Raw genomic sequence first — 22897 nt, forward strand, 5'->3', positions numbered from 1 at the left:
TTAGGGGTTTGAAAAATAGATGTTGGCCGATTCTCAGACTTACTGAATATGCACAAAAAATTTCATCAAAATCGGTCGAGCCGTTTCGGAGGAGTTCAAGTTCGAACACCGCGACACGAGAATTTTATAAATTAGATATTCAAGTTATTCTCACGGGTACGGGTGAAACCGCGCCAATTCTATATCATACCTATACAAAAAATTGAAAAATGCTGATATTGAATATTATATTCCACAAGATTTGATAGTCTGTTAATATCGTAGTTTATGATTATTTTCTTTCTGAGGGGAGTTACCCAGTCTCCACAAATATAATACAAAGTCGGGCCCAAAAAATTTAAACGATACAAAGCTGAAAAATGGTCATAAATTAGAACACGGAGATCTCATATGGCCAATGTTCAGACAAATCTACGAACGCTTAATCAGCTGAACTACTTGTTAAAGGTGTATTTGCGCAACTTGATCGGATCCAGTCTCCATACAATACCCACATAGAGTGAATTTACTGTCAAACGTATCCGATGACATTGATGTCCACAGATGCCGTCTATTAATATAAAATCGACACACAGATGATTAAAATCGACACATTCAGTCTATAGATTATAGTTTTTAGTTTTTAGTATCGATTGATAGATGCTTTTTTGTGCAATAATTTAAAAAAAAATTTCTCGTTTGTAGATGTTCATATGCGTAATAATCAGTAATTATTTTAATTTATATAAAATAATGAATGTGAAACAACACATATATTTGAATTTAAATTGCGACTAAACGGTGCTCTGCTTTGTCGACGTTTGAAAGAGCGTACGTATTTCAGTGATTGACATTGATTGTGTCAAAGACAGCTGACACAATCAATGTCAATCAGTGAAATACGTATTTGTAAAGCTGGATCAGTATGAAAATAATAAAAACAGTTTATTTATTTATTATTTTTAAAGCTGAAAATAAGCTGTTTTTTGTTATTTCGCTCTATCTTCGCAAGTCTTCTCGTCAGGAGTTGCCTGGTAGATAGCTTATAGAAATGCCGCCTTTGCATGCTAAGTTTAAACTGTAATTAATTTGTAAATTGTAATGTTTTTTAAATTATTTTTGATTGTTGTGTGCAATAAAGTATTTCTTTTTCTTCTTTCTCTTATTTCGTCTAAAATTCTAATAGAGTAATCTAGTAAGAAACACAAGATTCTTAGTAAATTTTTCATTTCTGTATTTTTCTGAAGAATGGGCTCAATTTAGGACATCTCCTTTTTGAAACAAAAGTTACGACGTCTAGTACGTCGCCACCAAAATATTCTATGCTATATAAATATTCTATATAATCAAGGGATAGCAGCTACTTAAAAATAATAATTAATCAATGTTAATACGTCTTTTATTTTTTGGAATTTTAATGGTTAACAAAGTAATAATTTAAATTATTTAATTAATTATTAGGTACCTTTAACACAGAGCAGTTAGCTAGACTACAACAAAATAGAATCGTAAAAATGTATAATCATGTATGGTACTTGTAGTCGTACCGTTGCGTCATTACATTTAATCACTTGATTTACCGTTTTCTTTGCAAAGAAACAGATCATTAGATGATAAATAACTTCAACAATTTATGGCGGACGGCGACAACATGTGGCGTCACAGCGCATTTAATTTGCTTATTCATTTCATTTAATATTTTTAATTTGTTATAAGATGTACTTTTTGCTTGCTTTATAAGAGTCTGAGATAGCCACATCTCTTTTTATTTATGAAGGCTGAAAGTGTGGCCACTCATGCTCCTACTATAGTTAAGTAGGGCATCCAATTATGGAACTTGGACTGTGGTGGTTTTGAAAGGTGTCAGGTGTTTAAGTATAAAACTCATCCCCAAGACAGGCAGACAGACAGTATTTCGCACTTTTAGTATAGAGAACTAAGGCAAAAAATCAAGTTTTTGGACAACAGCTAATATAGATTCGTAGGTCACGACAATATAGATTCGTAGGTCACGACATTTTACACATATTTTTAAAAGACCTTTTTTGGTTATGTCTCACTAATAATTTGTATAATACAGCATTTGATATTTAATTACGGGAGACTATCGTGTCTATAGACCCAAGACGCACCAAGTCCTTGGGTTAATGAAAAAATTACACTTACTTTTCTTATGTATGTTTTTATGTAGTATTATTTGAATGCAATTCGGATTGGTTCTTCACATTACTAATACGCAGCAATCTTCCCGAAATACTGATGGTTCATTACTGTTTGCGTCGCTTTCAAACCGAACGTATGCGAGGGAAAGCGCTGGCGTGATAGAGACCTAAATATACGTGTACCTCCTTTTACACGAAAATACGCCTGTTTTATTACCAGACGATGAGTATGTTCATTGAAAGTCATTCTATGACTAAAAGTCAAAATCTAAAAATTTTGGATTAGGTCTCTATAATACTTGTTTTCGATTCGATTTAGTTCGGTAGAGTTCGGCGGGTAGGTGCATAAAAAAGAACAGTTGTGTTTCTAAAGTTATATTTTTTGAAACTAAGTTTTTATTATATTTAATAGTGATACAGTGTTAAAAATGATGTAATCTTACATCTTCATAATACCAACAAGTGTTCCAAATATAACATTTTCGAAACTTTCACATTTGAGTTCAGTTTATAATCACTTTATATCTACTTAACAAAGCAAGCAACAATGACTGACATAAAATCTATTGAGCACTCAATATCCACTTTAACGGAGCATTTCAATGAACGTATGTCAGAGTTTCAAAGAGTTCTTCAGACTTCTGCTCCTGCCTCCAGTCCCACATCAAACATTGCTGCACAGTTTGGTTCATTTAGAGTGTTTGTCCTGGCAGCACTGGAAAGCTTACAGATGCAAGTGCAGGTGCTGTCTAGGCAGTGTGATGTGATGGAAACAAGAAGCCGGAGGAAGATGCTGCTGCTGCATGGTGTTCCGGAGGCTCAGAAAGAAACGTTGCAATCTGTGGTGGTTCAGGCGCTTACAGATCATTTAGATGTCCCAGAGCTCACAGATACAGATCTCAGTTTTTGCAAACGTTTGGGTAAATCGAAGAACAGTAAGCCACGGCCAATTTTATTAAAATTTTATAATCTCACTCAACGAAACAAAGTTTGGTTCAAGAAAATAGGCTTAAAGGGCACTGGGATTACTCTTTCTGAATTCTTAACTAAAGATAGACACGATGCATTCCAGTTAGCCAGACAAAAGTTTGGTGTTTCTCGGTGTTGGACATCGGACGGAGCCATCACAGTGCTCGGGTTGGATGGCAAACGTCACACAATTCACACGGTGGCAGAGGTCAGGTTGATCGGATCCAAGACAGGTGACTCCCCGATAGCATCTACTTCTGGTGCCGCTAGTCAAGTTGGAGCTGTACAGTCTGGTGGTGGGCAGTCTCACATAGCGGTGCCTGTGTCAAAGTCAACGAAGCCCCAGACCGATAAACATAAGAGATCTGCACGGAGATAATGCCCCTTTGCTTGGCTTGTGAAATTCTTTTTCTTTTATGTATTTCATGTAATTCATATTGCATTCAGATAACATATTCTTAGTATGTTTGGAAAAAGACATTGGTTTAAGAACTTCTGTAGACAAATACAATACATAATATGTAATGTAGTTACAACATTGGTAAAGCTCTGGTCATATAATAGGCTCAGCTTGTTGTTTAAGCATGTATTTGGTAAATTTTGTAGGTTGTAGGTACTGAGAAATAGCTATTAGTGAAACTTTTTCTTTACAATTTGTTTACATTATTTTAAATTCACCTATCAGATGTGTCACTTGTCATGATTGTCAATGTCATTTGTTATTCATCTGTCAATTGTCTAAGTCATCTGTCAACTGTCAAATAATTGTCTACATTGTCTAATACCTATGACTTTTAATTTTGTTAACAAATTTCTCAGTTCTGGGATCGAGCAATTTTGAACGTTTATTATTATTATTATTATTATTTTTTTAAATTAATGTTGTAACTTGTAGTTTTTATTACTTCACTAAGTGTGTAGTTCTAATTGTCTGTCACAGACCTGAATTAGTTTAAATATTAGTATAGTAAATTATACAACTATACTAATAATTAAACACATTTAACGTTTGTTGTTTAATTTTTGTGTTATTCTAAAATTTAGATCAGCTGAAGTTTACAGTATATAAAATTTAAGCTTTGTATTATGAGCAAATAAGTATTCCAAATATGATCAAATGAATCTGTAGGTATGTTTTACGTGGAATAACATAATCTTAATAATTAACTGACTATTGATGTTTGGTAGGCTCAATAGTATATTGATGTATAAATACTTTGTATTTTCTTTGGGTCCAGCATAATACATCTTTTCAATGATATTTTAAACTAGTTATATACCCTTTGTTTGCCTATTTAAGTAGATTATTTTCATAAATAGCTTTGTACATGGATATAATTTGTATTTATAATTGTTTATGATTTAAGCAAAGCGATCTCCCACAGAATTTGTTGGTAGGTGGAGGAGAAATACCATTAAACCTTTAATCTTAGTTAATTATATATACATATTATATAATATTTTTAACATATATTATTATTTTATAATTTTTTACATTTATATTACTATATTTTTAGTATATCTATTATTTTTATTTAACTGAATAATATGAATAACTTTGATCTGAATGAAAGTAGCTCGGGTAATGAAGATGTTTATGTGTCAGACTCGTCGCAGTCTGGCTGTAGCGACAGCTTTCACAGTGCGGCTATGCCACTTAATTCTGCTCTGGATGTTACATTTTCATCTTTTCGCAAAAATTTTAATGTAGTACATATTAATGCGCAAAGCATTCCCTCACATTATTCTGATTTATTGACTTCATTTGAAAGTACGGATATTCATGCAATTTTAGTATCAGAGTCTTTTCTAAAACCTTGTCTACCTTCTACTTCTTATAGTTTGCCTGGCTTTCACCTCATAAGGAATGATCGTACGGGAAAGGGTGGCGGTGGTGTGTGTATTTATCTGCGTAGTCATATCCCATTTTGTATTTTAGATAAATCTCCATCTGCATACTCTGAATCTTCTGAGCATTTATTTATTGAAGTACAGTTTGGTTCTAAAAAGCTTCTTCTTGGTGTTTTTTACTGTCCTTCTCTGCATATTAATTATTTCGGCAGCTTTGAAAATTTACTGGAATTATATTCGTCCACTGTTGATCATACTATCATTATGGGTGATTTTAACACTTGTCTCATTAAAAATGATCATCGCTCTAAACGCTTAATGTCGATAGTTAATAGTTGTAATCTAGCCTTTCTCCCAACACACGCTACTCATTTCTTTCCCAACTGTATTCCTTCCCAATTAGACCTTATGATTGTTTCTTCTTCCAACCTTATTGCCAGTCATGGACAACTCCCTGCTGAGGCTTTCTCTTACCACGATTTGATTTATCTGTCTTTCAAAATACGTCCACCTAAGGTAAAGCCAAGTATAGTTATGCGACGTAGCTTTCGAAATTTTGACAATGACAAGTTTATGGAGGATCTCGGTAACATCGATTGGGACCCTATTCTTAATGCTTCAACTGTAGACGAGAAACTGAACATTTTTAATTCTTTATTGACCGATCTGTTCGACGTTCACGCTCCAATAAGACCAATTAAAATTAAACATCTACCTGCCCCATGGCTTACTTCTGATATTAAGTTGTTAATGTTTAGACGTAATGTTGCTAAACGTAAATATAAATTTCACCCTAATGATAACAATTTGGAAAAATATAAAAAACTTCGAAACCAATGTAACAGAGTGTGTCGTGATGCACAGCGAGAATATATCCATTCTTCCGTGGACCAGAATAATTCCGGTAAGACTTGGCAGTTTTTAGCTTCGCTTGGAATAGGTCGGCAGTGCCTTCAGGTTTTGCGTATCACTGATTTGGACAGTATAAACAAACATTTTGCTACTACTATTCCTTTTGATGTGCTGACTAAACTTGGTACGCTTAATCACCTGAGGTCTTTGCCTACGCATGGTGGTCCTGAGTTTGAGTTCACTCTTGCTACTGCGGAGGAGGTGAAAAAACATATCTTTGCCATCAACTCAGATGCAATTGGCAGTGATGGCATTAGTAGAAAAATGATAATTACTTCGCTTGACTGTATTCTGCCAGTTTTGTGTCATATACTAAATTTCTCGCTATCTTCTGCTACATTTCCCTGCTCATGGTGTAAAGCCTATGTGGTTCCTATTCCTAAAATCAATAAACCTTTAACTCCTTCTAATTATCGTCCTATTTCTATCTTACCTTTTCTTTCTAAAGTTCTTGAGCGTATTGTACATGAACAACTTAGTCTTTATTTAATCAGACATGATATTTTAAGCCCAGTTCAATCAGGTTTTCGTTTTGGGCATAGCACAACAACAGCCTTAGTTAAAGTCTGCGATGATATTCGCTTAGCTATTGATAAAAAATTCCTTACCATTATTGCACTTTTAGATTTTAGCAACGCATTTAACACCGTAGACTTTGATTTACTTTTAACTTTATTGAGAATTTGTGGTATGTCTCCATTTGTGGTCAATTGGTTTCAAACTTATTTATATAATCGTCAACAATGTGTGCGTTTAGATAATAGGCTATCTTCGTTTATTACTCTTAATTCTGGCGTGCCTCAAGGTGGTATTCTTTCTCCTCTTCTATTTTCCGTCTACATAAATTCTGTTACTTCAGTCTTATCATCGTCTCATCATTTGTACGCTGATGACTTACAAGTGTATTTATCTGCCCCTATGGATGATCTACATAATTCTATAAATGTTCTGAATACTGAGTTAAATAAAGTTAGCGCTTGGTGTCGGTCATTTGGGGTTCAAGTGAATGCAAGTAAGTCTCAAGTGGCTATTATAGGTTCTTCTTATTTCTTTTCTTCTATATCCTTTGATACGTTACCACCAGTCTCAATTGATGGTGCAACTATACCTTTTAGCAGTACAGTCAGAAATTTAGGTTTAATTATAGATAACAACATGTCTTGGGTACCGCAAGTAACAGAAGTTAGTCGCAAAATTTTTTCAGCTGTCGGATGTCTTAGACGATGGAAAAACTTTTTACCAATTAAAACTAAACTTTTGTTAGTTAATACTTTGTTGTTACCAATTTTAGATTACGCGGATGTCTGCTATTTAGACTTGTCTGAGACTTTGCTAAATAAATTGGAAAGGCTACAAAACTTGTGTATACGGTTCATCTTTGGTCTACGTAAATTTGATCACGTGTCTCAGTATCGTGCTCAATTACAATGGCTGCCAATCCGATCCCGTAGAAACTTACACGCACTTTCGCTCTTATATTCTGTTTTATATAATCCTCGAACGCCACCTTACTTGAAAGAACGATTCAACTTTGTTGGTAGAAATGTTGAGTGCAGTTTACGGGCCAGGGATGAAAACCGTTTACAATATACAGTCTGCCATTCAGTGAAGTATCAAAAATCATTTACAGTTAAAACAGTCAGCCTGTGGAATGAGCTACCGAGTGACATAAGACAGTCCGCGTCTCTAAGCATCTTCAAAGATCGTGTTAAAAAATACTACTTATCTACTATACTATAATAATTATTATTTAAGTAGTTATGTTTATTTATTATGTATAATTATGTATGTAGGTGTATTTATATATTTATTATGTATTTAGGTGTACTCATATATATATATATATTTTTTTTATTTATGTATATTTAGTATGTAATTGTATATGTAGTTTAATTTAGTATATTATTTTTAATAGTTTAATTATTATAGGTATGTTATATTGCACTATCCGCTTTCCTTTCGTTAAATATTTTATTTAAGGTTGTCTGGAGGAGATCGCTTTTAGCGATAAGACCGCCTTTGCGCATCTTACTTTTCTATTTTTTTTTTTTCTGTTCTCTTTTTTTGTATCTTATTTGTGTGCAATAAAGAATTAAAATAAATAATAAATAAATACTTGTCGAGGTTACTGCACAATTGATGAGTTTTTTAATGATAAAGATGCTTGGTGGCATTTATCAGCTTCTACCTTCACACAGGAAGTAGAACTAAAAGAAATTTGAATAATGTTGACAATTGTAAATGATTATAATATTGTATGATTTTTTTCAAAAGAGGAACTGTTTAGTTTCTAGCCAGCTACAACACTCTATAGCATGCGTCAACGATATATTATTTTACAAAGGCAAAAAAAAAAAACTCAAAAACTTTCGCCTTTAAAACAATAAAAGGATATAGAGCCATCCCTCACCTGCTACACTTTTATGACAGCAGTCGGTGTGAAGTAATGCAATGGCGCAATGTAAGTCGTTATAAACTGCCGCAGTTGTATGAAGTTACAATAAAAATTCTAATAAACTTTGTAATTGGCATATTAAATGAAATCTACAACATTTTTAATGTGTAGAGCTCCTGTAATAATTCAATAAAATAACCTTACGCAGTTACGTACTCGTATTATGATGGATTCGAACTCTCTATTATGTACGTCATCAACCCATATTCGGCTCACTGCTGAGCTCGAGTCTCCTCTCAGAGTGAGAGGGTAAGGCCAACAGTCCATCTCGCAGAGAATTAAGATAATTCTCTGGTATGCAGGTTTCCTCACGATGTTTTTCTTCACCGATTGAGACACGTGATATTTAATTTCTTAAAATATCTCTATTATGTACGTACTAATATTACAAAGACGAAAGATTTTTGTTTTAGCCTTTTTAATTATTAAATTGAAAATGCATTAACCTTATTTATTAGTGATAAATATTATTAATACTTGGAGGCCATTCGATCAGCTTATACCTTCACACAGGAAGTAAAACTAAAAGAAATTTTAATGATGTTAACAATTATTATTGTAAATTACTATAATATTGTACGATTTTTTTTCAAAAGAGCAACTGTTGAGTTTTTCCTTGCAGATCTTGTCTTCGGAACCGGTGGTAGAGTTTTTATAAATAGTCAAAATTGAAGTTTCAAAGTACTTTGTAAAGTAAGCATACTTGAAATAAATAAATTTTGAATTTTGATTAAAGTGAAATTTTTTCAATTTTAAGGTTCAATCAATTTTAACGTCTGGTTAACAGTGTTGCAAGTGACGATAATTACAAGGTTGTATTTATTTATGTAAGAAAATGGCATTTTAATTGCAAAATTTTGTGAAGAAATAAAAATCTTTAATTTTAATCATATTTTCGTAGATGCACTATGCTCTAAATTGCTGTAAATAATAGCTAATCTATTATTTACAGCAATTTAGAGCATAGTAGTTAAGCAGCAAAACTATCAAATTCGATATATGTGTGTATCAATAAATTATATTTTTTTGAGAAACAATAATGAAAAACATTTCTTCAAATAAAAGTAACCCAAGTTTTACTACATATAGCTCAATTTATCTATCAGAGAGCTCCGTAAATGAGAATCTTTAAGAAAAAAATTCTAAAGATTGGTTCTGATTTGACGATAAAGAGAGCAACAAAAGTACGAGACGAATCGATAGTACTTCCTATCCAAACTCTGACCAACCTATATTAGGTATATTATTATTTGAAGTTGGTAGTTCGTACAAAAATAGACGAAAGCAGCTAGATTTAAAATGGACAATGGTGAATCAAAACTAGGATTGTGTGAATTTGTCCCGAATTTCATAGTTCTCGTTCCCGTTTGTAGCCTCAGGGGGTGGTTTCAATGTTCATGTATTTTTTACACTGAAAAAGTTCTGTTATAAAAATACTAACAACAATGCAATATTGTCACAAAAAAGGTTTTGTTGATATGTTCTGATTAATCACTAGTTTGAACGTAGCTAGATACAAACTAAAATTCACGAATGAGTTAGTTTTCGACTTATTATCAATTTATCATCATTAGTTATCTAATAACACTACCTGACGTTTTAAAAGTGCTTGCAAACTAAGCTTATTGAAATAAATGAAGTTTGATTTGATTAAACATATATTAAAGAATACATTTTTACAATGTCAGTATTAGCATTATCAATATTAGTAATCTTACTTATACTGTAAACGCGAAAATATTCTTGATTATGACGCTTTCGACCATAACTACTGAACCAATCATCATGAAATTCTGCAAACATATTGTCAGGGGTACTAAACACCTACAGTATATAAAATTAGATTTAGTTTTTGTCTCTTTTTTTTAATGATAAATTAAGAATTGTATTAAAATAAACGCATGTTGAGTTAGCCTGTAAGTGGGGTGTACAATGTAGCATAATTATTACTTTTTAATGCATGTTATGTTTAATTAGTTATAAGTTTTTTGTATACAACGTTGGCTTCCGAATAAATAAATAAATAAATAAATAAATAAATAAACTCTCCCGAAAAGCGTACTTACCAATTTTTACTACTTAGAAAGTGGCAAGTCATACAAAATCATAATTTATTTACAATTTCATTCTTCATACATTTACGGCAGTAGGTATTTGGCAAGTACGTGTCTAGGAATAGTGGGGCGCCTCCGTATAATTCAATCGTCAATAACCAGCAAGTGTCAAACGGTTCGCGGATAGCTGTAAATACATCGATCTAACGCCGTACCAACCTGAGATAGTTCCGACCCCGCTGAGTTTGCTCAATAACGATGATGATGATCCGAACATGCCGCCGTTCGACGTCAAGCCTTGCGCCAAGTTGCTGACAGTTCTGCAAAACAAACACACGACCGTTCGTATCATTGAATACGCGCGTACCTCGTACTCGAATGCTATGCCGTATGCGGTACACGTATAGGTGCTATATATTTTAATTTATAATGAGGAATGTTAAATTAATTGTGCATGCAGAGATGTATATGTAATTAACATCGTAACAACTGTACACTGGCGGTGTGGTACGCGGTCTTGTACAATGAATTTTACAAAGCTATTTACAAAGTCACACGTCGGATTGTACGTAGACACGCACACCGAAACGATCTCACAGAACCGAGCGTCGGGTGCAAGCCTGCATGTAGTACATAAAGTAAAGGGCATATATAGGCGAGGTGGTCGGGTCGGCACCTGTACTTGGCGGTCTCGGCGCCGGGCGCGGCGGACACGGGGCGCAGCCCCACCGGGCCGAGCGCGGCGCCCAGCGGCGGCGACAGCGGCGAGGGCCCCCACTTGCGCGCGTACTCCTGCAGCGCGCCCGCCGGCCCGCCGCCGAACTCCAGCGAGTCGCGCCGCGCGCCCGCCGCAGCGCCGCCTGCAACAACATACCTCCACGCTCCACTCTCGCTCTGCAGACTCTGCTCTCTGCCGCCGCCGCGCTCATCTCTGTACCCGCGTATGTACAAATTTGAACGTCCTCTACGCGATTCATACAAATCTTAATAACAAGGCAAGCGACTCGCGACATACTTTGACATTTACAACCAAAAAATTAAGTAAATCGTCAATAACATCTGGTGAGTGTCGATGTACAAAAACAAATGTATGTCTCGCACAGCGCAGTGAATCCGCATTTAGATCCAGGTTTTCGGCTGCACTAGCCTCTATAGTTTTACAATGGTATATGAAATTTCTATTAAAATTGCCTTTTATTAAAATTTCTACGACGCGATTCGATATTTTACTATTTACACGAACTTGTTCATTTGAGAGCAGGTAAAATGAACATTCTTTGAAAAGGGGAACGACTAACTAACAATAATTAATATTATCTTACAAGCCGTTGATTGCCCGATCGCTAGATGCGTCTCTAACATAATATCTACACAACTATGCAATACTTTATCGAATTCATTCCATTTTAATCAACCTTCGAATAATAACAATACTACGCATCATTCTAAGATATCCTATAGAACAAGTAGATAATCAACATGATTAAAAATAATAGGACACTGTGTGCTTTAGTAAAATGAATCAGTATGTATTATAATGAAAAATTGTTAACTATTAGTTATGTCAAATCTTAAATTACTAACAAAGTTATAAGCTATTAATAAAGCAAAATTACATAATTATTAATTATTTATGTACAAAATATGAATTGTCTATAAAGATGATCATGCGTAACAAATTATAGTAGGTATAGTATAAAAAAATTAAATGTTAGGTCTACAAAGTGACTGTCCCTATACGAATATGTAAGGCATGGCTAATTTTAACGAAATGAGTATTTTACCACGAACTTTTCTTACCAACCTATTAAAATAAACATTAAACCAACTGAGAAATATCATCTACCTACAGTATGATATCCAAGAATGGTTGTCAGTAAGCACCGGATGACATTTGTTACATAGAATCTTAATTTCGTATATGTCAAGTAATATACGACGAAGTTTGTGAACTAGCCTGCTGTGCTTATCGTAAAAATTAAACTTAAAATTATTATAAGGAGATTTTTTGATATGGACCAGAATATGAATCAATCCATCTATAGAATATATTTCTCATTATTGCCACAAATAACAGCTTGTACGGTAACGTCATTTTCATCATCATCATCAAATTAATAGTTAATGCATCGAATTCTACTTGGGATAATAATATCTCCTTAATTTTTTACATATATTACATACATATCTTAAAGCATTTGGGATTTTATTGACTGATATCAATAACATATTATTTTATGTAATTAATTTTTTAATTGTTTACTCAATATACAAAAATAAATATATTATAAAATCTATATACATATCCCTATACTGTTTATCTATAACGTATATCAAAAATCATACGCAGTTTGAAACAGTATAATATAATATTACATATAGTGGTATATATGTATGAAAGGCAAGGCAAGAATGAACAACAAAACGTAGATACGTATCGCACGCCTCCTATAATATAATCGTCAAACCAGTTATAACATAATATGCTAAAATAATAGCTTACAAGTATTTCTTTGTTTTGAATCATTTATTGCAAGTTCACAAAATTCGAGTGTTGTAAAAGGGTTATAGTAATTCTGTATTTCTGTATATTAAACGACACGGTGATTTTAAATAGAAGCAAACTTTATTTCGAGGAAAATTGTATGAAATCTTGAATCAGTTTAACAATGTACAGTCAACATTTGCCGTGACAGTGCAGTGGTTATGACCTCTGCCTTCGATTCGGAGTGCGTAGGTTCGAATCCGATCCGGGGCATGCACCTCCAACTTTTCAGTTACGTGCATTTTAAGAAATTAAATATCACATGTCTCAAACGGTGAAGGCAACCTGCATACCTGAGAACGCATTGGGCTAGTATGGTGGACTATTAGCCTAACCACTCGTTCTGAGAGCAGACTTGTGACGTAAAGGGATTTTGAAGGTTCTGTGTTAAGTTGCCGATTAAAATGGATTAGTTTGTCTCATCGTATCGTAACGATACGATTCTTGAAGCCGCTATTATTCGACAATTCGTCGTTTTGTCTTCGGCCGCCCATCTTAGGCCTCCTACCCCTACTATTTATCGCTTTACATTACCTACTAGTGTACTAGTTACTACACAAGCTCTATGTATAAATGTGTCGAAGACCCAGGTGATGGTAATTTACATATTATATGACAAACATCCATTTGTCGTCACAAACTTCCGCGTCAAAAGGATAATGTATTTATACAAATAAATGAAATTGAAGTTCTGTTTGTAATTTTAAATTTCAATTTAAAAAAACTGGGTTTAAATAAATGCGTATAAAAATATTTACGGAATAAATAAAAAAAGTTTTTTTTTTTTTTTCAATTTGTTTTTTCCGGCTATAAAACGGGTGGGCCGATTTTGACGGGACTTTTATTGGCATTATAACTCATCTTTTAAGGAGTAAAATAGGCTATATTTTATCCCAGTAATCCCACGGGAACGGGAGCTACGCGGGTTAAACGGGGCTTTCGCTAGTAGTTTCTAATATTCTAAAGGAGATGTTCTTTGTTCAATAAGCTCTATATAATCGGTCGCATACAATCCTAGCACAAACTTGAAATCTCTCAGAGGGAAAATGGCACATTAGCAGTGATAAACACCTTAAATATTCTCAAAAACCTTTGAATGAAACATAATAAACTGATTTTTCGTGTATTTGTAGAATGAAGTAAAGGGATGTTGGTAATAATGACAAGTTACCATAAATTTCATGATCGCAAAGTAACTCTCGTTAGGTCGTCTAGTAATTATTTAGAAAGCATACCGTAACTTGACTGGCGAAATCGCTCAGTACAAGTACCTGGCGCTTAATTAAATAAACAACAACTACCCAACAAAACATTCTTGATTTATTTAAACGTTTATATTGTGGATTTTTGTTCGCTAAATTATAGGAAAATAAACAACATCTGCGTTTAAATTTGACAGATTAAAAGTGTGATGAATATTATATTCAAATGTCACGGACAGCTGTATTCTTAGTATATGACGGTTTCGGCATAAGTTTCAACAATTATGTTTTAGTCACAATTTATAATAATTGTGTAGTTATTATTGTAGATATCGTTGATTATTAACTGATAAGATTGGTATATTATAGAACTGTTTAGAATCACTAAATTTCGGATAAATAAAGTAGGTACATACTATGCTATATTCAATGTTACTCTATCGAAGATATTAAAAAGCACAGAAATCTTAATAACAAGACACAAGAAGTACTATTACTGTACTACTTTAGTACTTTTAAGTATAGAAAACACTCCCAGCGGTCGTGCCACTGTACTATGCGGTGTGTGTTTCACACAACACTTCTGTTTCTTACAACGGCGTACACTAGTTTAATAGCGTAAGAGGAATGTAATTAAATAATTACAAAACACTTTTATTTTACACTTTCCTTGACAAATTGTAGAGAGAATTTTGTGCACTTTGAGTTACATTCGCAGCGACAAGGTAACGCCTACACAACATTTCTAGTCTCTTGTTGTTACGATTTCTGTAGTAAAAAGTGATCGAAAAATTATAATACAGATTAGAGTAAGCAAAGAGTGAGTCGTACCGGGCTGCGGCTGCTGCTGCGCGGGCGCGGCGGCGGGGTGCGCGGGCGCGGGCGGGTACTGGCGCGGCTGCAGCACGCCGCCCGGCGACACGAGCCGCAGCGGCGTGCCGTTGCGCCCGCCCATCACCAGCGAGTTGGGGTCGAAGTACGGCAGCACCACGCCCTGCCCGTACTGGCCCTGGCCGTTCACCGGCTGCTCGCCCTGCTGCGGCGTGAGCGGGCGGCGCGGCTGCTGTGCCTGCTGCTGCGCCGGCTGCGCCACCAGGCCGGGGTACACGCCCCACGGCGCCGCCACGCCGTAGTACGGCGGCACGCCCGCGATCAGCGCGCTAACATAAGGCGCGCCCTCCTGCCCCGCATTAATGACGTAGGGCGCCTGTGTGAAGGCCTGCTGTGCCGCCAGTTGCTGCTGCAGCTGGAACTGCTGTTGTTGTTGCTGCTGCAGCAGCTGCAGCTGCGCCGCCGCCGCCTGCCCGCCCGCCGCCGCCGCTTGTTGAGACCGGAATAGTTGCTGTAACAACAGAGACATGCATTTAGATATACAACTCTACAAGACTTCACAACATATACTATCTATACTAATATTTTAGAGCAAAGATTTGTTTGTTTGTTGGCATTGAATAGGCTTTGAAACTCTTACTGAACGGATTTGAAAAATTCCTTACTGTTGGGATGCTACACTATTTCCGAGTGCTATAGGTTGTACTTTATATTTAATCCTCGTATTCCTACGAGAACGAAAAGCACGCGGGTGAAACTGCGCGGCGTCTGCTATTATCTATACAATTAATATTATAAAGAGTTAATGTTTGTAGCTTTGTGAGATTGCAATGGGTTGTAATCTCTGAAACTACTAAATCGATTTTAAAAGCTCGTTTACTAATATAAAGCCACATGTCCTCATAGATTATATAGACATATTCCTACGGGAACTAGAATTGTGCGAGAGTCTGCTAGTTGCTAGATCAAAGTACGACGTGTTATAGAGCTCTATCGACGTTAAACAAAAGTATTCAGAAGAAATGTGTACCAACTGAACTGACAGATAAATTGCTATCAAAAACCTTCCATAATCTGGTAAAAAAGTGACTGGTTTGCGCGGCCGGGGTTAGCTAGTGAGCCAATGTTGCAGGCAACAGTGCGAGTATGTTTAATTAATAGAGAAACGTATCGTTTATTGTTTTTCCCCGCGGTGGCAGCGCTCGAGGGCGGCTCGCTACGAGGCGCGCTAATTAACACAATCGTTTAAAAACTTAATAACAAGCCGCATCGCTGTCCGGCGCACATGTTGCTACCGGCCACAGGGGTTTTATCTTGTTATTTCACAAAAAAATCTCCACGCTTTTTAGCGAGATTATGCAATAGAATTTCAACGTTAAATCGTCTAAATCGGTAATTCCCTAGTTTACCTACACCTTACGGCGGTATCCGCTACGCCTGGTGTTTTAGACACAAAATTGGTAAAATTTAACTGGCTTTACAAAATATATATGAAAAACATAATTTTTCTACATGCGTTGTGCTCTTAAGGTTACACGTAGTGTTTATCTTGAATTCGTCGCTTAGCATACAAGTTGATTAATGGTAAGCGTCCCCAGATCCGCACCGTATACGCATCGCATTATAAGGATTTTAGTATTCTTTGTATAGAAAGTCATACAAGTGGGTGATCCATATCGTACGGATCATATTGATTATCTGGCGTACAATTAAAAATCCGTTTGATGTATACACTTATACTGTAAGTGATAGTCAATAACTGACTATTTAGCCGACAAGCGCTTACGAGCACAAAGAAGTACTATTTTTTAAGAAAATAAATAAATAAAATAAAAAACAAATCATATCGTAACATTAAAGTTCTATCCGAAAGGACAGTCCGAGATTCGGCTTCTGCAAATTAGGTTGACTTACGACGGATTTATTATACGCATTATGTAATTAGTAGATAATTTACACTGAACAAGTAATTGACTCAAAATGCTCAGCGCGCTCGTAAATCACAGATGTTATATATTTTGAATGGCACGTAGATGTCTGGAATGAGGTGATTCAGTGGCACAGAGCGTAATGCGAATGTGATGTCACCGCAGTCGGGCGGGCTCCATCTACCTGTTGAGAGGAGATTAGTTGGCGCGCCTCCAGGGCGGTGGGTATCTATAGTAAACACACTCCACGACACCTTTACACCGTCCTGGCTGCCCCGCGCCCGCACTGCCCACTCGTGCGCTACTGTTGTAGGTACACGGACAACTAATCATCGTCCAACCTTGGCACAAAACGATACAGAGACGTTACGCGTGTTAATGTACCTATACTACAACTTTTTACAAACTCGGCAAATCTTTCAAAAACAGATGTTCTCCTTACGCAACAACTTTACGATAACGAGATCGAGAATCGTCAAGCGTTCGTCGCCTACTACGCCGTATACATTTAAATGATTAGTAAAATCCCAATCTTCGCGACGAGAGATAGTAAACTTCAAAACAGATGGCAGCCATCACGGTAATTTTAATTACGGTGCCCTCCCATACTCCGGTGGTGCCTATTTCATTTTTCATTAGCTAATTGACACGAAATGATTATCTGAGGTGGAGAAGCTCCGCGGGCGGTGGGATTGAAGCGGTCTGTTTTGACTACCTCTCTGGTGCAGTTGGTCGTGCTTTGGATCTCAACAAGAGAGGTCTTAGGTTAGACTTCCAGCTCGGGTCAGTTTAGGATTTTAGATTTTTTAAATTGGCTGTGATCTGCTCTGGTGGAAGGTATCAGCCGTGGCTAGTTACCACCATACTAGCAATGACGGTCAAGCTATTTAGCATTCCGCGATGATGTCGTGTAGAAATCATCAAAATGTATAGTGAATTTATATCGGTTCCATGTAAGACTGCATCGCTACTTAACATCAGTGAAGTGAAATTGACAAAATATCAACTAATGGCGGCAGAGTAAGTTACGTCTCTTTCGTCCAAAAGCAACGAAAGACAAAAGCAAAGCAATATTTCTGGTTGCGCTACTATTGGTTGACATGTATCTAATTCTCTATGCGAGATACGTCGTTCAGTCGCATGCTAGGCGTGCAGGTGAGATAGCAGTCAAGGGTTAACTTGTCATTGAATTAAAAAAAAGAATCTCAAGTCTAGGGGTTCGGCGTTTGATCTCAGCGCGTGGTGGTTCAATCGAGCGAGGTGGTTGGTGTAATTGGCGCGACGGGGCACGTGCTGCGCTAAGCCGGCCGACTTGACCGCAACAAAATGAAGTCGAGTCGCTGGAAGGTGGCGGCGGGACACCGTCTCGCATTCAATTAGACGTTCAGTAATCCGGCTGCGGCGAGCTTCGATACCAATTACGGGGTTATTAGTGACGCCGCGCTCGTGCACGTCTCTCCGTCTGCTAACCCCGCCGCTGTGCGCTTTGTGAAATCATAGCTTTAACCGTAAGTTTCGGATACCGTGTTCAGCTAATGTTTCATTTCAACTGGATAGAGGTTTTCTAAAAATATGTACATTGATCAACTTACGATAAAGCTTGCTTATTTTTTTTTTAAAAGACTTTTAAATGGAGATTTTCAAATCGACAAGTCATATATACGACCCAAGCCTTTGGTAGTCTCTAAAACATGTACCTAGTGATTATTGACGTTTCAAAAGTGCTTGTTAGCCTGCTTGACACAAGGGAATTTGAATTATACTAAAATTATGCAATACCACATCTATACGAGTCGAATTGAAAACCTTTAATTTTTATCCCACTTTTCTTTTAAAAAACGTTTCTCAAAGTAGATACAAAAGCGCAGTTTAAGTTCTAATAAGATAACATACTTTTCCACAATCAAACGTGTAGTTAGAGCTACATAATACAGCACGATAGTTTGTCCTAACACAGTGATAGACAATAGCATTAATGAGTAAACAGTGATGGGGAACAGATGCCTCGTCACGTCTCGGGCGGGCGGCGAGTGGTCGCACTCGGCGGAAGACATTTATTATTTACGCGGACGATGACGAGAGGACGTCGTCGGCGCTCCCGCGAGCAGCTCGCTCCGGGCGTCGAGTCGGCAAACAAATTACGCGACAAAGCAATCAATTACAACGACAAGAACCGCCGCGCCTCTCGAATCGAACGCTACGTCAACAAGAAGCTTTTAGTGCCGACTGCGACGTGCTTCCACAGTCTACTCTCACCTGCCCGATACTTGCCGCGCGTTCAACATCTTTCCAGCGTAATTGTTTGCCGACAATAATGGAGCAATCGCGAACAATAAAGGAGCAAAGAAAAACATTTTACAAGTTAGACAATTAGATTGTTGATCGAATACAAAAGCTAATTTAGGGAGAATCAGAGTCGACGGGGTCGGAAGTCCAACGAGATTACCGGGATACCCGCGGCTTGCGCTCAGTCGCCGTCGCCGCTGACGTATCTTGCTCTAACGAGTTTATCTGCCCCGCGGGCTGCCGCTGCCTCGCCGACTCTCATCTCTCACGCTATCAGCGGCTAAATGTAATCAATTTCCACGTAATCATTTTGTTGACAAAGTTTTCTAACAAAAATGTACTTACCTGTTGGGCCCTTTGCAATTTTTTTCAGTAAACATATACAACAATCTAATAAGGATGATTACTGTAAAGTATAAGGCATAGGTACATAGTGCAAAGCAAGAACTGCTAGGCACAACAAACAAAATAATTAGTTTGCGTTATTAATTACGCGATTTCATTGGGTACCTATTACTGCCTTCGCGAAAGAGCGCCTGTAGATTTTCATGAAAAGGTGGCAAAGGGCGAGGGCGGGCTCGCGCTGGGCGGAGTCAGACCACGCCCACGTCACCCACGCCCTGTCAGAATTACAACTTGATATTTGTATTGACGAATACTTGCCTTTATTTCTAAGTATAACATAACCTTAAATACGTCTTGCAAAAATTTACAACAGTGCTCTCCTTAATTGGTAGCAAAACGGATAATAATTTTGATATCCTTTATTAATAGATATGAATAATAACCATCATTACATAAGAATAATTACAATTAGAAATCCAATAAATGCATGTAACATGTAATGCGTTTTTTTAGTTAAAAATCCATGTAATCTAGAGTGAAATACAGGAACACAAGATATAATGAGTCTTTTATTGAGGTATAATTTCCAAAGAAACAAGAAAATCAGTAATTATATGATGAAAATATAATTATTATGTCGTAACTGTACGTAGGTACATAACGAAGTGCTCATGTGCGTGTAATGAGTGAGTTCCGTAATCAAGCGAAACAAAAATACTCGATCGAGTAATATCTCTATCAGGCGGTTTTACCTCTTTGAATAGAATTTGTTATCTTTGTATAAATCAGGCTAAGTTTTAACAAAACAATCTTATTTCATTACACTCCATCATACGTAGGTATTACCCAACTAACTCGGCTTGAAAACTACACGCTAACACGTTATGGTTCTTCTACACCGTAGATCATGGTGGTGGAATAGCAGAAATGCCGAACGTGTAGAAAGCATAGCCGCAAATATTAACTGACCAAGACTGGATGGTTGACTAGACCCTCGTCTTATCATAAAAGTTGAAAGATAGATAAATAATGTGTCTAAGATGGCAGCAGGCTAACCAAGAAGAAGCATTTTATTCTAGCCTTAACGTTTCTACGTGGCATCAAACGCTAAATCGGTTAGCGGTACGGCGTAGTGTGTAGTGAGGGCATGAATGTACATTTACGAATGTAAAAACTGAGAAAAGTTCATGTATAGGTAAGTACCCGGAAAATTTTGCCCGGCCATACAAGAGAAACACCTCTTCGCAGCGCGTACAAGGAACTTAAAATCCTAATGCGCTGCACTGTGTCCATCAACCTGAGACATAGGTACTCTGTTAAAACCCATGTCAACCCTTTTAACAGGAAAACAGCAATGCTGATTGCCGACAGAAATGGCGGACGTGCTTTACCAAAAGCTCTACATTTCGCTGGTGGGAGACTTAGGCCGAGGCTAGTTACCACCCTACCGGCAAAGACGTACCGTCAAGCGATTTAGCGTTCCGCTACGATGCCGTGTAGAAACCGAAAGGGGTGTGGATTTTCATCCTCCTCCTAACAAGTTAGCCCGCTTCCATCTTAGATGGCATCAACACTTACCATCAGGTGAGATTGTAGTCAAGGACTAACTTGTAAAGAATAAAAAAAAACAATCATTAAAATATTCGTAAAAAATCTAACACATGAACAGATACGAGTATGTAATCATACCACCCAAAACATTCAGAAAGATAACGTAAATAAAAAACGTTCCTAAATATGTAACACCAACAAGAGGAAGAGTATCAGACTTCGGTTCAAGGCCGCATAAAGCGTAGGCACTGTACAGTGTGAAACGAAATGCAATTCGCCGTGCAGTCGACAAAAAACGTTATTCATCGTCATTCAGGAAGGGGACGCGACGCGCGACGGCAGCTCCGACGAAGAAGTATAACTGCTGCAATACAGCGCTGCGAAACTGATCAGACACTTTTTGTTCGATCGGTCAAAAGGTTTGCTCATCGGACTGATACAAAAAGCGTTCGTGTACAAAATGGAATAACAAACACCGACAAAGGAGAATCGTGTTGCTTCTTATTGCGATGTAAAACACGATCTGTTAAGATATTTTTAAAATATAAAATAGACCGTGCACTTTTTGATTAGGATTAGACAGAAATATACGAAATTGTATATAGTGAGCTTTTAGTAACGATAGTACAGGAAAATAACGCCATAACTTTTCATGCAATTCAATTTAGTTAATCGGATACCAAAGACGTCTTATATCAATATCTCAATTGGTTCCTACAAATCTTAAATTCTTTGTGATGGTGTTTCCACCGCAACCACAGACAAAGTCTACCACCGTTAGACCAGTCTTGAACCAATATAGAAAATATAAAATTCCAGGTAGGTAACATTAAGCTTTATTTTCACCCAAGTTTTTAGTAGCAGCCCAAAGTTGGGAAGATGGTGGTGTTACATCCCCCTGTATCAGAGCATTAAGCCGTCGGTACCATTCATTTCATTTCATTTCAAATTATAATGCTAAACTGACCCGCGATGAAATACTAAGACTCGTTTTAAAGCAAGGCACACCAAACAACGTCAGAGACGTCGTCGATGTACACTGATAAAGTAAAACATTAGTATATTAGTACGAAAGGTCAGGCTCATTAGAAGATGTCGGAGCGCTTAGCGGTCGCGGCGGTGGTGCTGCGGCGGTGCGGTGGCGGGCGCGCCAGGGCGAAGCTTTTATCGAAATTAGCAGGCGCGCCCGCGCCGCGGCGCACCCCGCTCGTAAAACACCACCGTCATCGCCGCATCGACGACTCGGGAGCCACACCTAGCTGTCGCACCCTTATAACTCACCCTCCCGCCCGTTATACCGAGAATAACATATTTCACTAGACATCCGCACGTATAAGGTATATCCAAATTGGCAGAGAAACAACACAAAGCGGCCACGTCCGACAACATTTTTCACCCACTTAAAGTCCTAAATGGCTATCATAGGGATAAACACGGCCGGCAGAGATTTAAGCGGCTCTAACGAAACCGACGAACTGGAATATAGTGGAGGCAACATTTTGAAGAATGTTGGATTTATGAGGATCAGTCTGTCACGTCTTGCATTTTCTTCTATTATGGCACTTGTTTTATTTTTCTAAAAGATGACTGAGAGATGAGAGAGACATAGGTAAGTATTGTTTCTCTTTTTTTTTTCATTCTTTACAAGTTAGCCCTTGACTACAATCACACCTGATGGTAGGTAAGTGATGATACAATCTAAGATGGAAGCGGGCTAACTTCTTAGGAGGAGGATAAAAATCCACATCCCTTTCGGTTTCTACACGACATCGTACCGGAACGCTAAATCGCTTGGCAGTACGTCGTTGTCGGTAGGGTGGTAACTAT

The 22897-nt window shown here is 37.1% G+C and overlaps 1 protein-coding gene across 7 annotated transcripts in view; it reads right to left on the reverse strand.

The window, feature by feature from the left end:
- LOC112058060 (maternal protein pumilio) overlaps nt 1-22897 on the reverse strand; it is a 114114-nt gene that overhangs the window by 10371 nt on the left and 80846 nt on the right. For all 7 annotated transcript variants that reach the window (XM_052881337.1, XM_052881336.1, XM_052881341.1 and 4 more), the window contains 3 exons: nt 14961-15471; nt 11059-11242; nt 10602-10702 (listed from right to left, as the gene is read on the reverse strand). In XM_052881337.1, coding sequence (XP_052737297.1) covers nt 10602-10702; nt 11059-11242; nt 14961-15471 — 796 coding nt within the window. The remainder of the gene's footprint in view (nt 1-10601; nt 10703-11058; nt 11243-14960; nt 15472-22897) is intronic.

The sequence above is a fragment of the Bicyclus anynana genome, chromosome 4 (genome assembly GCF_947172395.1).
Source record: "Bicyclus anynana chromosome 4, ilBicAnyn1.1, whole genome shotgun sequence".
In the NCBI taxonomy this organism is placed as follows: domain Eukaryota; kingdom Metazoa; phylum Arthropoda; class Insecta; order Lepidoptera; family Nymphalidae; genus Bicyclus; species Bicyclus anynana.